This window comes from Dipteris shenzhenensis, chromosome 30 (genome assembly GCF_047967505.1).
Source record: "Dipteris shenzhenensis isolate YYH24624 ecotype China chromosome 30, Dip_SZ_1.0, whole genome shotgun sequence".
In the NCBI taxonomy this organism is placed as follows: Eukaryota; Viridiplantae; Streptophyta; class Polypodiopsida; order Gleicheniales; family Dipteridaceae; genus Dipteris; species Dipteris shenzhenensis.
The window spans coordinates 8,356,693-8,371,127 of NC_141625.1; the positions used below are offsets into that span (position 1 = coordinate 8,356,693).

General features: G+C 44.2%; 1 protein-coding gene across 1 annotated transcript in view; it reads right to left on the bottom strand.

Moving 5' to 3' along the window:
- Nucleotides 1-1,783: 1,783 nt before the first annotated feature.
- The window catches only part of LOC147881672 (phosphatidylinositol/phosphatidylcholine transfer protein SFH3-like), a 28,717-nt gene continuing 16,065 nt past the window's right edge, over nucleotides 1,784-14,435 (bottom strand). The window contains exons 10-11 of the mRNA XM_087401403.1: nucleotides 2,755-2,835; nucleotides 1,784-2,579 (exon numbers count right to left, since the gene is read on the bottom strand). Of these exons, the coding sequence (XP_087257529.1) occupies nucleotides 2,253-2,579; nucleotides 2,755-2,835 (408 nt within the window). The 3' untranslated portion in view covers nucleotides 1,784-2,252. The remainder of the gene's footprint in view (nucleotides 2,580-2,754; nucleotides 2,836-14,435) is intronic.

Below are 14,435 nucleotides of genomic sequence, written 5' to 3' on the forward strand. Positions count from 1 at the left end.
CAATCCAATTCAAAAGTTTACTATTAATACTTGAGATTGGATCACGTGATCCTAATACGCTATATTCTGAGAGCCTGAGGAGTATTCAAAAAACCATCAACCCAATGTTTTATGCCAAAACAAAGCATATTGAAGTGTACTGTTACTTCATTTGTGACAAAGTTATCAATGGTGAGATAGAACCTTATCCATGTTCTAACACAAGAATACATTGCCACCAACCTCATCATCACTATCCCTTCACAAAATTCAACTACTTCCAACATGAACTCAATATTCTCTAAAACTACCTACAACTTAAGAGGAGGAACTAATGGTTAAGTTGTACACTCTACGTATACTCTTTCCATTGTGCTCTTTACACGATGTGCACTTTTTTTAATTTTTCATAGCAACCACTCATGGAACATCTCAAAAGTGCTCAAAGAGGCCATATTTCCTTCAATGCGTGCTTCAAAGATATTGATAATACACCTGGAGAGCTGTCCCATGGCACATGCACATCTTGACACACAAACACCATTACACACATTGCATAAACTAGATTGCTTAGAGGCCATGTTTCCTTTCATGAGGTATTGCATGTAAGAACAAAAGACATGCATAGTACAAACATGTACCCTCAACACACACAAAAGATAGAATAAACCCTAAACATGGAGAGATGATCCACGATAGACACAATTTAGCCTTTAGGAAACACATACAAAGTAACATGAGAAAGCTATGGGGCACACCTAGACAAAATTCACAATGGCCATCGTCTATTCAACATGGATGTCCTCAACACACAAAGAAGAGAGGAAAAATGCTAATCATACCAATGCAATTCTTATAGAATATTTCCCACTAGTGTGTTCAAGCATGCACGAGTCTTGTTGGAGTAAACATAAAGCATCTCAACTGACGCACCTTTTAAGCTTTATAGTTCTCATAGAAGCTATGTTACATTTGAACATGGTCTCCCTTCGCAATAAAGCTTGAACATACATGCAAACACATCCATGGTATAGTGCATACATACGCTTATACACATGCATAGCACACACATGAAACACTAAAAGCATTACTCTACAATTTTCATGCAAATGATATTACATTGTGTGATATTACATTGTGTGATCTCCCTAAGCACAAGATGGGTATTAAGATAGGTATTTGCACATACATACAAAAAAGTCCATAGCAACTATTTTGCACATAAACACATACAAATGAGCACATTCATGTTTGAACAGGTTCCCTAAAACATAAATATGCATCGCCTAGGAAGATCTAGAAATGCCCTAAACATACCTCTAAAATTATATTAAAAAACATAGCATACTTCTAAGGTCTCATAGACGCCAATTTATCTTAAGCACAAGCCCTCTCAAACACATCCATCCACTACATGACATTGAGGGTTTATTGCACACACACTTAAGGTTAGAAATTGCACCCATATTGCACACACACTGAAGGTTTAGAAATTGCATAGAGGAATGCATGGCTCGTGTTCATTACACACATGGCGAAGGCATACAAAACGTTATGGAACTCATAGCATACCCCTAAGCTACAACTCACGGCTCCCACCCCCACACACAGCACCCAACATGCATACATCTTTCCTTTGAGCTCTTTGAGGAGTATTGCATAAGCACATCAAATTTGCGGCACCCATACTCCAACACACTAATGGAGCAAACACAAGATGTAGCAACAAGTGTTTAAACAATAAGAAAAATAAAACGAGGGGTGCTACAAAAGGGGGCATGTATGATATAGTTTCAACCCTGGTTATTGTTGCTGTATCACCAGAACATAAATGATGATTCTCTTTGCAAGTTCCCATTGTCTCAAGAATAGAATTGCTTCATTTGCACAGACAGGACCAAACCAAAATCTGCTATTCAAAGGAACCAATCAAGAAGACGAGACAATTTTTTACATACTAACAATACAGCAAGCTTGGCCTCCCAAATAAGGAGTTATCAAATTTGCTTAAAATTACAAGAGTCAGGAAAATGATTGACTCTAAAAGGACAGTAGTGGTTTATCAGGCTAGCTCCAAAAACAGGAGTCAGCTGCTTGCCTGCAGCCTTGCTCCATGATAATATGGCCTCCGCACTGGGCTTTAACATGGTATGTAGTTGATGTTCACGCGTCCCCAACGAGTGCAAAATTCCATACTAGTGCCGCCGTGCACATGTAAATGATCCTTCTTCAGGAGAGACAGCCAAAGGTTCACACCCTTTTGGACTCACTTTTTAATCATCGTCCAACGTAAAGTCTGCAAATCCATTTATGACCTTTCCACTACAACCTTCATCAGAAAACTGCACTAAAGCTGATTCAATCGCTGTTTCAATCGTATGTACTTCCTCATCCGGTTCAGGCACTTCCACATGGTATGATTTTTGTGGGGTTGGGCCCACACATTTTGAAACATAAGATTGCTGCTTGATGTAATTCCAGACCTCCATATGGAATGCATGGGAAGGCGAGAAGCAATCTATAGACTCCGAACCCTTGGAAGAGCCCGCACGTTTGGAGTCTTTTTTACAAAAATGAGGTAGAACATCCAGGTCCATCACCTGAAGTAAATACAATTTACGGAGTAGATCAATATTGTAACAGATGAAATTCCTGTAAAACTTCAGCCAACTAACACACACCATGCACTCTGAACTGAGAAACTTGAACTTACACTAACAGTAATGTGAGAAAGAATAATGCAGAGCAATTTCCAAGGCCCTATGCATTTCATACCTTCAGAAGCTCATCTCTGCCACAGCCTGGAAGAACTTGTATTTTGCGCTTTGTCCTCTCTTGAAGGAGAGGCTTCACCACCTACAGAAGATTATAGTAAGGGATAAACATTCTATCAGTATCCCCAAGCCTTTGGATGTTGCACCAAATTAAGATAGATTTAGATTACACAAAGGGATGATTCTCTCTCTCTCTCTCTCTCTCTCTCTCTCTCTCTCTCTCTTGGCACAGACATTAGCTTGGGTATGGGCTGAATAGGTGGTGCTCATTTTATACAAGAGCTGAATACGTCCCTGAAGCCAAGCAGTAAATGAGCACCACCTATTCAGCTCTTGTATAAAATGATGCTGAAACTTGATGTGCTTGGTCCGTATCTGAAGCACCACATTCTTGGCAATCGCTATGCAAGTCTGATTGTCATGCATGGTTTGCCACTGCATCCACCTGGAAAATATGCACGTCTTCCAATATCCACCAAATCATGACTAGCCATGCATTCACCTCCGTGGACAAAAGAGCTACTGAAGGCTTCTTTTACCAAGCCATGACACGACTTCTGGTGACAACATGAAAACAATAACCTGAAGTTGAACCGTCGTGAGCCAATCAGAAGCAAAAAACCCACCCAGTACCAAACATGAGGTGTAAGTGAACTGCATGCATACCTTAACACCCCTAATCCTACTTTCCAACCTGCCGAGCCCTAGGCTTTCAATAAATTTGGCAAAGAAAACCAACTGTGAGTGTTATGTGAAGTTTGGGTGTTGGTCACGTAAAGCAGACTGCCTATCAACTTTAGAGACCTCATAGAAGAGGAGGACAAGTTAGACATATAAAAGGAGATAGATAGCAGAGGGGAGTGACAAGGCGAGGGGGCTGCAATTTATCCCTCTGTTACCTAGGAGCTTTAAATCACCTAAGACTTCTGAAGTCACGTAGGACACCTAATACTTAGGCAGTCAGGACCAAACTATTCTAGCCCAACTAGGACTGGGTTGAACCCACGGTTGCAAAGTAGGTTAGACCTTCCCCCAACTTGGCCTCTGTTTCCCCATATTACAGATTCAGACCTTTATCAGCTAATTGAAATTTATCCTCATTGATTGAGATGTTTACTTTCTGTCAAAACATAAGGTTTTGAACTTTTTACCTGGATATTTCTCAACTCTAGCCTTCTATTCAAGAAACTTGACTAAGGCCTGAGACTTCTTTTACACCCATGGCATTCTAGAGTAAAAGCCCCATAAAACAACCTAGTAGACATGTGTCCCATCATGTCATTCTCTCCCTCAGCCACCACGTTTTTGTATGCGCTGAAGTTAGCTGTCTTTAAATCCCATGCTATAGAGGGCGGTACTTTCTGTCACAACAGAAGGTTTCTAATTTCTTACCTGGTTATTCTCAACTCTAGCCTTCTATTCAAGAAACTAGACAAAGGCATGAGGCTTCTTTTACACCCATGTCATTCCAAAGTAAAAGCCCCATAAAACAACCTAGTAGACATGTGTCCACACATATTTGAGTGTAGGACTCCATTGTAACCTTGGCCTTAAATGTGGCCTCCTTAGGCCAGGAGTCTCCCTGTTGCTTGTTTGCTGCACCATCTCTGAGAGTGTTCCATAACTAACATGGGCAAACCTCTCATGCCACAATCTTGAGCTATATGCATCTTCCAAGACTGCAAAGCACTAATTGTGTATGGTCTATCCTCTACCCCTCGTGCAATAACCTTTCTATTTACCTTTGATGGGATCAGCAATTCTGTCATAGAACTCGGCTCTCATTCTGTTTTTAGTTCTTTGACTAATGGAGACAACAAATCCTTATAGAGACGGGTACATAAAGGACATTGGGCAGTACCTTTCTCTCTCACGTACCAGTCTTCAAAGGAATGCTCCCAATGCATTGCACTGGGCAATTCCTATTATCACCAACCAAAACTGAAGAATTAGGATTTATTACCTTAAACCAACTCCTGCAATGGGACGTGTTTTGAGGCACTGCTATCCCACGTACTAGTCATAATACGGACAGAGCAGTGTTCTATTACAATGAACAACCTTTTGACACATTGTATGTTTCAGAAAAAAATTTCAAAGATGGATATTTAAGATTTTGATTCTTCCTTACACTCTTCTTTTTTGTCTTTTTCCTCCTTCCCAGGCCTTTTTCTCTCTACGATCCTTTGTTATGTGTACAATCTTGTAACAACGGAACCATTTTCTTTTCTTTTCTTATTGGAGCCACATTGTTGGACTCATATGAATCTTTAAGGATTCTCCAAGGCTCATTGGCCATCTGCACAAGCTCAATAGTGAGATAACAAAGTCTATCGCCCTGCTGATGATCATAGATAGGGCATCTACATCCCTCACCCTCCCAACCTCCAAAGGCATCTACATCTGCAAAAGTCTTGCTATCTACAGGTTGAAGCTCCACCCCTTCTGTATTCTCCTCAATCTACATTGCCAATAAATATATTTGGATTTTCACCTTCCAGATAGGATAGTCAGTACCATCTGATTTCCCAATCTCGCCAAAATTGGGGATTGGCATGTCCCAAGCCATTGATAATAATTGGAAAAGCTAAAAGTGATATATGCTTCCCAAAACAGAAAAAAAAACATGCTGCTTGAAAGCTAATACTAGCCATTGATCATAATTGGAGAAGCTAAAAGAGAGATGTGCTTCAAAAAAAAAAAACCATGCTGCTTGAAGGCAAATACTAGTACCTGGTTGAATCAGGTCATCTTTGCCTTGGAGGGACTCCTTCCTTCAACTGGAGGGGAGTATGAGAGTGTCACTTTGGGCTCCTTGCTGTACCAACCTCACATAGTGGCCGAACACTCAACTCTCTCCAATCCTCACTCAGATGGTGCACAGAAAATTAAATATTGAACCCGCAAAGAACTAGAAATAGATAGCATAGAATGAAGGCAGAAGAACTCAATGTATAATTCGGAGATGTGTGTGTGTGTTTGAACATGTTTGTGTGTGTGCCCTAGTGGCTAAGGTCTTATATGAATGAGTGCGTTGCCTTTTTGGTTAGTACAAGGGTCAAGGTAGGTGAACTTGACATCCTAGATTACATCACTGGTGTGATGTCAATGGATAAGCCTTTGTGGCAATAAATCATGTACTTGGCATAGGACTCACGACAAAGTGTTTGGGTTTGGGTTTTAGTGTGACATAGCAGAGAACCAAAGAGCGCGACATGACAACAGTTAAGCCACACATGAGAACCATGCATATCCCCCCCTTACTCTCTAACCTGAGGGGACAAGCGGCGGGGGTTCTAAAGTCCAAAAATCTACACTGAAAATAAAAGAGAGAACAAAAGAGAAGAAAAAAGAGGTCACAAAATATTTGTGAAAAACAAAAGGAAGACATACTTAGCAAGCAAAGCAACACTTATGTCATCATCAAAGGCCAAGCATAAGCACCTATATTTTAAATTTCTACCAAATTCCTATCTGATCAGGCCTCTGCATAAAACAATGCATTTGGCCTTTCAACAGCCAGTAAAATCTAAGAAAGATAAATCATCCCTGACAAGTATGACCATATAAGCATCATGCCACAGTCTTTCCTTGTCATTGGATACACCAAAGTAATCCTCAAAGTCAGACACATTGTTTAAATCTTCTCTGGTAGAACAAACGCTGAGTATCAAATCAAAAGGGAAAATGCCAGATCCTATTTGACATCTGGGTTGTAAAGTGTCAACAATATTACTGCTGTAGTCAAAAGAAAGCACAAAGATACACATCAATTGACAGCTATTGGCCGTGTGCACACTCATGTTTTTAGAGCCTCCCCTTCTATCTTCTCTCATTTGCACAACCCCTCTCTCTCTTCCCCAATTTTTTCCGTCACTCTTCCCTTTGAGTGAATTCTCTTTTACTAACTGTTGCTCCCCTATCGTCTCTTTTGTTGCTCCATAGTCAAGTCTCTCTCTCTCTCATGCTTCACTCATCAAAGAGCTATAGGCTCAAATTGCCACTCTCAAAGTGGAGAATGAAGCATTGAGAGCATGCACACACCACGAAGAGGGGGAATTTCAGCCACCCCTTAATGAGGACAAATACAATCAAAGAGTAGGTCAAATCCCTTCAAGCACAAGAGGAAACAAGGCACTAGAAGAATCAAATCAGCAAATGAGACATTTAGGAAGGAGATAGCTGCCACTCAAACCAATAAGCAGGGAAAGCGCACAGAGTGCACTCAACAAATAACCCAAGGAAAGAAGAAAATCCTAGAGTGGAAAGAAGTTGTAAAGAAGAGCGCATCAGCCCCAAAGAAACCATTCATCTCCGATGCCCCAAAGGAGGAGAAAAGACAGAGCAACAAGGCCCTAAATGGCTTGGTAAGAGGCCTTGCAATGGGTGACACCAATGGCGGACGCAAAAGCGGTCGTTACCAAAATGAGTGTCACCTCCGTCTTTGAGGCAGCATGGAGAGTGGGGAAGGATGACACACCCACGAGATCAATGGTAATAAAAGTTTCGGACTGCCGTAGACAGATCCACCTTTATTAGCATGAGGGCCCCACTAAAGGGAACCAGACATACCTGGATGATGACCTCATATTCTTGCAGCAAGAGAATCGAAGAGAGGGATGTACGAGTTATGGCAACCAGAGAAGAAGAGAATTGATTGTCTACAGAGTTGGGAAGAATTTATCTGAGAGAGGCCAAAGAGAGGAGGAGAGAGAGATGTAGACAGCACCATGGGACTAAAGATGGTGGTATGGAACTGCAATGCACTTCATGATCTAATCTAGGGGGGTTCTCTAAAACCTACACCCACAAATAGATTGTATTCTACACTGAGACACATAAGAGTCCACAGAGAGGACCACCCATAGTCACAGGATACACTTGGGAGTCAGCTCAGAGACTGGAGACGAGGAGAGATAGTAGGTTCTGGAGGTGTAGCAATTCTTTTCATATTGCACTTGAGGCCCGCTTATCTCGGTAAGGAGCATGCACAGCACAAGTGGGTGCAATTTCAGCCACCTGATACACAATTGCTCTTCATTGTAGTATGCTACTTCCCTCTTACCACATCGTCATATATGCATGAGGTTAGCACAAAGGGCTATAGCCAATACGAGACCATATATGATGATATCATGGACTTCTCCAAGCAAGAATAAGTCCTCCTAGGTGACTTCAATGCACATACAGGGGACAAACGGGTGGAATAGCTTGATTTTAAGTCAGACACCCTCAGAGTGCCAGACATGTACCAAGTGGAGCTCGAGATATTGAGACATTCAAAAGATGCACCGCATGTGACAAGATATGGGAAACACCTATTGAAGATGGAAACAATACACAATTTGATCATATATAACAATCTTCAACAATGGCCCTTGTTCGGAGGGCTTATCTGCTTTCCAACAAAGGTGGCACTAGCACTCTGACCTACTTGTTAGGCTCCCTAGCTTTTGTGACATGGTTACATGACTTTACATGACTTTATACCCCCCCCACTTGGTATCGATCACTCATACATGTCATTTAGCATCTCGACTGCACCACCAGACATAAGACGTGATTCCTCTGCCCCCACCTAGGACCGGGTACACTTTAATCATGCTCTTGATGCAATATACATGAACCACATGTCTCGTGGGCTAGTGACCCCTTTGGAGATGATGTAGACATCACCCATATCTCAAACACACTTGTATCAGTGATCCAGGACTCTGCCATCAAATCATTTCCCACGATCGGATCTACAGTACACCCTTCAACTGGGAAGATGCCCCAAAATCCTTGATTATGAGTGCCGAGAGATGAGATCTCATCTCACACGGGAGCAAGCTTTGGGACACTTGACAAGATCTGAGACACAAGAAGGTGGGCGTTCCTCTCACCTTTGCATGGGAGCTCCTATCTCAGGGGAAGCCACCTACTCCCATCACAGACCCAGGTGTGTGGCACACATATGCGCACATCTCTCTGACATTCCGATTCAAGCACCATCTAATATGTCTTGCACAACCGGAGCTGCGTTACACCCGCTCCATAACCGAAGAGCCCAAGATCATGAGGGGCTGCGGATTGATTGATCACTTTGCACATGGACAGGAGGCTTTGGCCACAATGCTAGCAAAAATGTTTAATCATGTTCTATGTCACGGCTTTCCCCTGCTTGGAGTACCACATCATTGTGTCAATACACAAAGCAAGGGATCCCATGGACACTGGGAACTATCCCAAAAAGTCTATGCTTGCTTTATAGACTTTGGGAAGGCATGTGACACAATTCCAAGATCCCGTATGAATAGGTGACTTCAGGAGATGCAAATCCCAAGAGACATGATTTGGGGAGTGATGAGTCTGTACAAGTTAACCAAAGGGAGAGTACATGCTCCTGGCGGCTTGTCGAGACTAAAGCAAGGATGCCTCCTCTCACCGACGCTATTTGGGCCCCATATTGATGAGATCATGACTTTCATTGACCGCCAGGGAGGTGAGGGATCATTGCTGGCCAATTTGATGATACAGATACTGCTATATGTAGAAGACATCCTTCTATCCTCTTCAGCAACAGGGTAATAAAGACATCTACAAGCCCTAGAGGTGTTTTGTAGAGAGAGAGAGACCTAACGATCAATCTTGGCAAAACCAAGGTTATGATTTTCAACACCTCACTGGTAGTACTTCATCGACACTCGAGGGGAGCCAATGGAGATTTTGGAGTCATACACCTATTTGGGGGCAGTCTATGCAGGGCCAATCTCACGAAAACCCACGCAGCCAGGGCACAACTTACACAAGGACAAGGAGCTTTCAAGCACACTTCCAGGACCCCCGACAAAGGGATGGTGATATGACACACTTGTGAGACCTACAGGTATGTACGCAATACCCTTATGGCGGACTGACCTATCAGTGATTGATGTGCGGCAATCGAGAGGCTGCAATTGATCCTAGGATCCATGATGATTCCAAGTAAGCCCTCAACACCACTCCAAATTGATGCCATTTTCCAAATATCTTCACAGGGCTTGGGGCTTACCTAGGTGGAGACTACAGAGGTTGGGACTAGGGTCATCTATACGACTAGCCGAGAGTGAGGTTCGACGGCTTGGTACATGCATATCCAAATGGTTTGACAGCCAAGGTATCCAGATAGACTATCCCCACCTTTTTGTAAAGCCTGGATGCCCTTGATTCCTTGGTCCCACGTTATGAGATCAACCGTATTATAAGAATGGACCTACTCCAACTCTATACGTCACAAATGGACCTACTCCAACTCTATACGAGGGTGACCAAGAGTTCCCCACTAAGATCCAGTTCTACAACGACCACTTCTTGAGAGTATCAAAGGATAGAGTGATATTTTTAGACCCCACTATATGGAGGATAGGCAATCTCACACGTCCTGAGGATTGCCATCGAACAAATGCAAGTCTCATCCCATCAACTGAAGATCGAGGCAGGGAGAGCCACAAGTACGCCTAGAGAACGGTCGATCTGTAGATTATGTACCTTGGGGGAAGCATTTCCTATGTACCTGCCGAGTTTACTATGAAATCCAAGGACAATACCAATGTCTTTCAGGAGGGACAGGTTTTGGACCCCTCCCCAAACTCCTTATCCCATCAACTGAAGATCGAGGCAAGGAGAGCCACAAGTACACCTAGAGAGCAGTGGATCTGTAGATTATATACCTTGGGGGAAGCATGTCCTATGTACCTGCCGAGTTTACTATGAAATCCAAGGACAATACCACTGTCTTTCAGGAGGGACAGTTTTTCAACCCCTCGCCTAACTATCTAATGGAGATGCGATGACAAAGAGAGACCTTATTGCGTCAGATCCATTAGCAAGAGGTCCAAAGTGCCACGGAAGATAGAGATGGATCGAGCTCAGTGACACATCACAAATTTCTATGCATTCGAGTTTGCCCCTGGACATAGCAGAGTAGAGGAGGAGGAGATAGATGACAAGAGGGCAGCATGGGTCAATGGGATGAGACGGCATGAGAGAAATAACCAGAGATACAGGGACCATGAATGATGCAGAGACGAACCAAAGCACGCACGATGGAGGTTCAGCCCATCACAGCTCTACTCGGAGGGGACCACCGGACCGGAAGGTTTGATTTGTGTCCCAGAAACGTTATACTTGATCCAATTGACGTATTGCAAGACAGAGGACAACAAGGCGGACCTCTTCACCAAGCCCTTGGCGCAGCAGCTGCTTAGATCATTCCAGCTTCCTCTGGATGATTCATGATCCAGGAGCTGCGAGGGGGTGTTAGAGTTCATCTCCTGTCTCCTTGAGTGAGGGCTTTTCCTGAGATCCTGTGCAAGTCTCTCTTGTTCTCCTGCTTTCTCTCGGAGTGTTTGCTGTTTTCTCTCCGTTGTTGCTCCGCATCACTGCACTTCTCACAGGTGGCTCTTCTGTGAGCTGCGAATATATCTTGTATCTGTGTCTGCTTGGTCTCGGCAATATGGGCTGCATGACTTCCAGTAATGAATAGATCATCAACATACAGAATGATGAGGGAAAGAAGTCTTGACAGTAAATGTACAGGTTGGGATCAGCCCGGGATCTGCGGAAGTGCTTGCAAACAAAGAACTCATCAATCTTCTGATTCCATGCTCAAGGAGCCTGCTGAAGTTCATATAAAGCTTTCCGTAGCCTGTAAACCATTCCCGCAAACTTGGAAAACCCAGGCAGTTGCTCCACATAGATCTCTTCCTTCAAATCACCATTGAGAAATGCAGATTTAACATCCATCTAACAGATGGGCCACTGCTCATGAGCTGCAACTGCTAGTACTATCCGAAGAGTGGCCATCCTGGTGGTGGGAGCAAACATGTCATCATAATCAATCCCAAGGAGCTGAGAGTATCCTTTGGCCACAAGTCGGGCTTTGTGCTTCTCCACAGTGCCAGCAGGTCTTGTAAACCCATTTGACACCAATGATGGAACGCTGCTGCGGACGGGGTACTAACTCCCACGTGCCATTCCGCTCAATGGAATCCAACTCCAGTTCCATGGCCTGATTCCACTGAGTCTGAAAGAAGGCTTCCCGGACATTCGAATGCTATTTGTCTTTGAGGATACGGGACATCAAGGAATAGTTAACCTGAAGTGGAACTACCTCCAAAACCTTTTTCTTATTGCGATGGGATCGCCGAGGTCCATCCTCCTCCTGAAGTCATGACGAAGGAATATCAGTGACACCTGCGTCATGAAGTCTCGATCAACCAACGAGGTACCTTTTGAGAACCTGACCTGAAACTATCCCCAGTGGCCTGGAGAGGGGGGGAATCATCTGGATCACTGTCAGAGTCACTTGCGGGAGAAGACTCAGGAATTGCCGGGACAAGGGTACTGAGGTCACAGATTCATCACTACTGTCATCATCCACAGGTGTGGGAAGAAGGGGTGGAGTATCTTTAATGATGGAAGATGGAAGCTAGTCATCAAAAAAAACATTCCTGCTGAGGATAATCTCCTTCCTTGAAGAGTCATACAGGCGATAACCTGTAAACTGGGAATTGTACCCGACAAAGCTCGTCTGAGTAGACTTCACATCTAACTTTCCCCTTTGCTTCTTGGAAATGTGAACAAATGCATCACATCCAAATATGCAAAAACAGGAAACATCAAGCTTCTTGCCGAAATAGGCTTCAAAAAGAGTGACCTTGGGGACAACAAACGCCAGAAAGCGATTCACGATATGAACTGCCATGGCAATGGCTTCAGCCCAAAGGAACCGAGTAACTTCCCGATGAGTGAGCACGGACCGAACATCTCGACCACAGTATGATTCTTACGCTCAAAACAACTCCTGCTTCAAAGGTAGTGCCGGTGTTGGCAAACTCCAGTTGAATGCCTTTCGTCACACAAAACTCCTCAAATGGATGAGAACAGAATTCACCACCTTTGTCAGACCGAAGAGCTTTTACATAAAAGTCGGATTCATTCTCAACTAAGGCACACCATTCCCGAAAGCGAGAATATGCCAGAGATTTTCGAGCCAAGAAGTATACCCACATAAACCTCATGAAGTCATCTACCAGTAGCATGAAGTAGAGAGTCCACAAAGATAAACATGGACCAATCCTAACGGGAAGGAAGCCCGCCGTGAAGCCTGTTTTGGGAACGCATCTCGTTGTTGCTTGCCTAGAATACATGACCGGCACTATCCATGTTGGTGCCCACATCCGGTAGTCCAAGAACCATTTGTTCTCGAGAAGCACGCCGGAGGGCATCAACATTCAAGTGACCAAACCAAAAATGCCAGAGATCTCCTTGAAGAGACGACGTGATCGTGAAAAGTGCTGACAAGGTATAAATGCCATGACTAGCTGTACCAATCTGTACCACTTGACCAGTAGCCTGGAGAGACAGAACCCCCTCTCCAATAGAGGATGCGAGAGAATCAATCATTTCAATATGCACGAAAGCAAGAGTGATAGCAATAGAGGAAGAACCTGGGCCCTTGGAAGAGCTGGGGCCCTTGTTGTTAGCCCGATACGGGCACTTCCACCAATAATGACCTTTCTTGCCGTAGTGATAACACGACCTTTCTGCTTTCAAGGGTTCCTTCTCAGCTTCAGTCCTCATATCAGGGGTACGACGTCCTGGAAACTTTCCTAACTGCGGGGCTGCCAAAGCATCAGAGCCACCGCCATGGAGAGAACTTTGAAAATGGTCCTCTTGATCTGGAACCATAGGCATCAATTCCTCCCAGGTGAGAGTATTCATCCTACCACTAGTGATCAAGGAAGAATGAAAAGCAGAGTACAGGGGAGTGAGATGAAACAACAAAGTAATGGCCATATCTTTAGATGAGATCTCCTTTCTTGTAGAGAAGCCATGGGAAAGAGACGGAGAAGATCGGATAGAGGAAGAGCAATGAAGGAAGAAAGAAGGGAGGAGGGAGAGAAGGCTGAAGAGGTTTGAAGAGGATACTTCCTTCAACCTCCGAGTGACTCGCCTTCACACGAACGACCCCGTCGATTTGAAAACACCCTTCAAAGTAGCTATCCTTCTCATTCCCATCACGAACAGCTTGCTGAATCTCCTCTCCACAGCTCCAGGTCCTTTTCGCCAGCCTTAGGCTCTGATACCATGTGAGAAGTGCAGTGATGCGGAGCAACAACGGAGAGAAAACAGCTAACACTCACAAGAGAAAGCAAGAGATCAAGAGAGACTTGCACAGGATCTCAGGAAAAACCTCCTCTACTGCTGGAGAAAAACCCTCCACTGGTGACTGCTCCAAGTGTGAACTGAGATGAGAAACAATGAGGGAGGGGGGCCTATTTATAGGGTCACCCCCCTGCCCAAAAGAACCAACCAAAAGGAGGGGAAAACAGCCAACCAGGGGGCCGACCCTGAGTTGGATCAGGCCGACCAGCAGGTCGGGTCTCATGGCCCTGGTTGGGGCCTGTGTACCCCACAAGAGGGGCACCACCTAGGCGCCATGTGTGCGGCCTAGGCTCAGTTTGGGTCATCCCCACTACAGCTGGATGCAGTATTTCAGGTTATCACCTACCTATACCAGGTCGGGGGGTACATGGATTGCACTTCTAGGCGCAGTAGATTACCATGGCTAGCATTGTCCTCTTCTATAGCACAATTAATAGCAGTTTACCAAAGATGCTGGTATGCACACACAGAGAGATGGTTTGAGCGCCACAT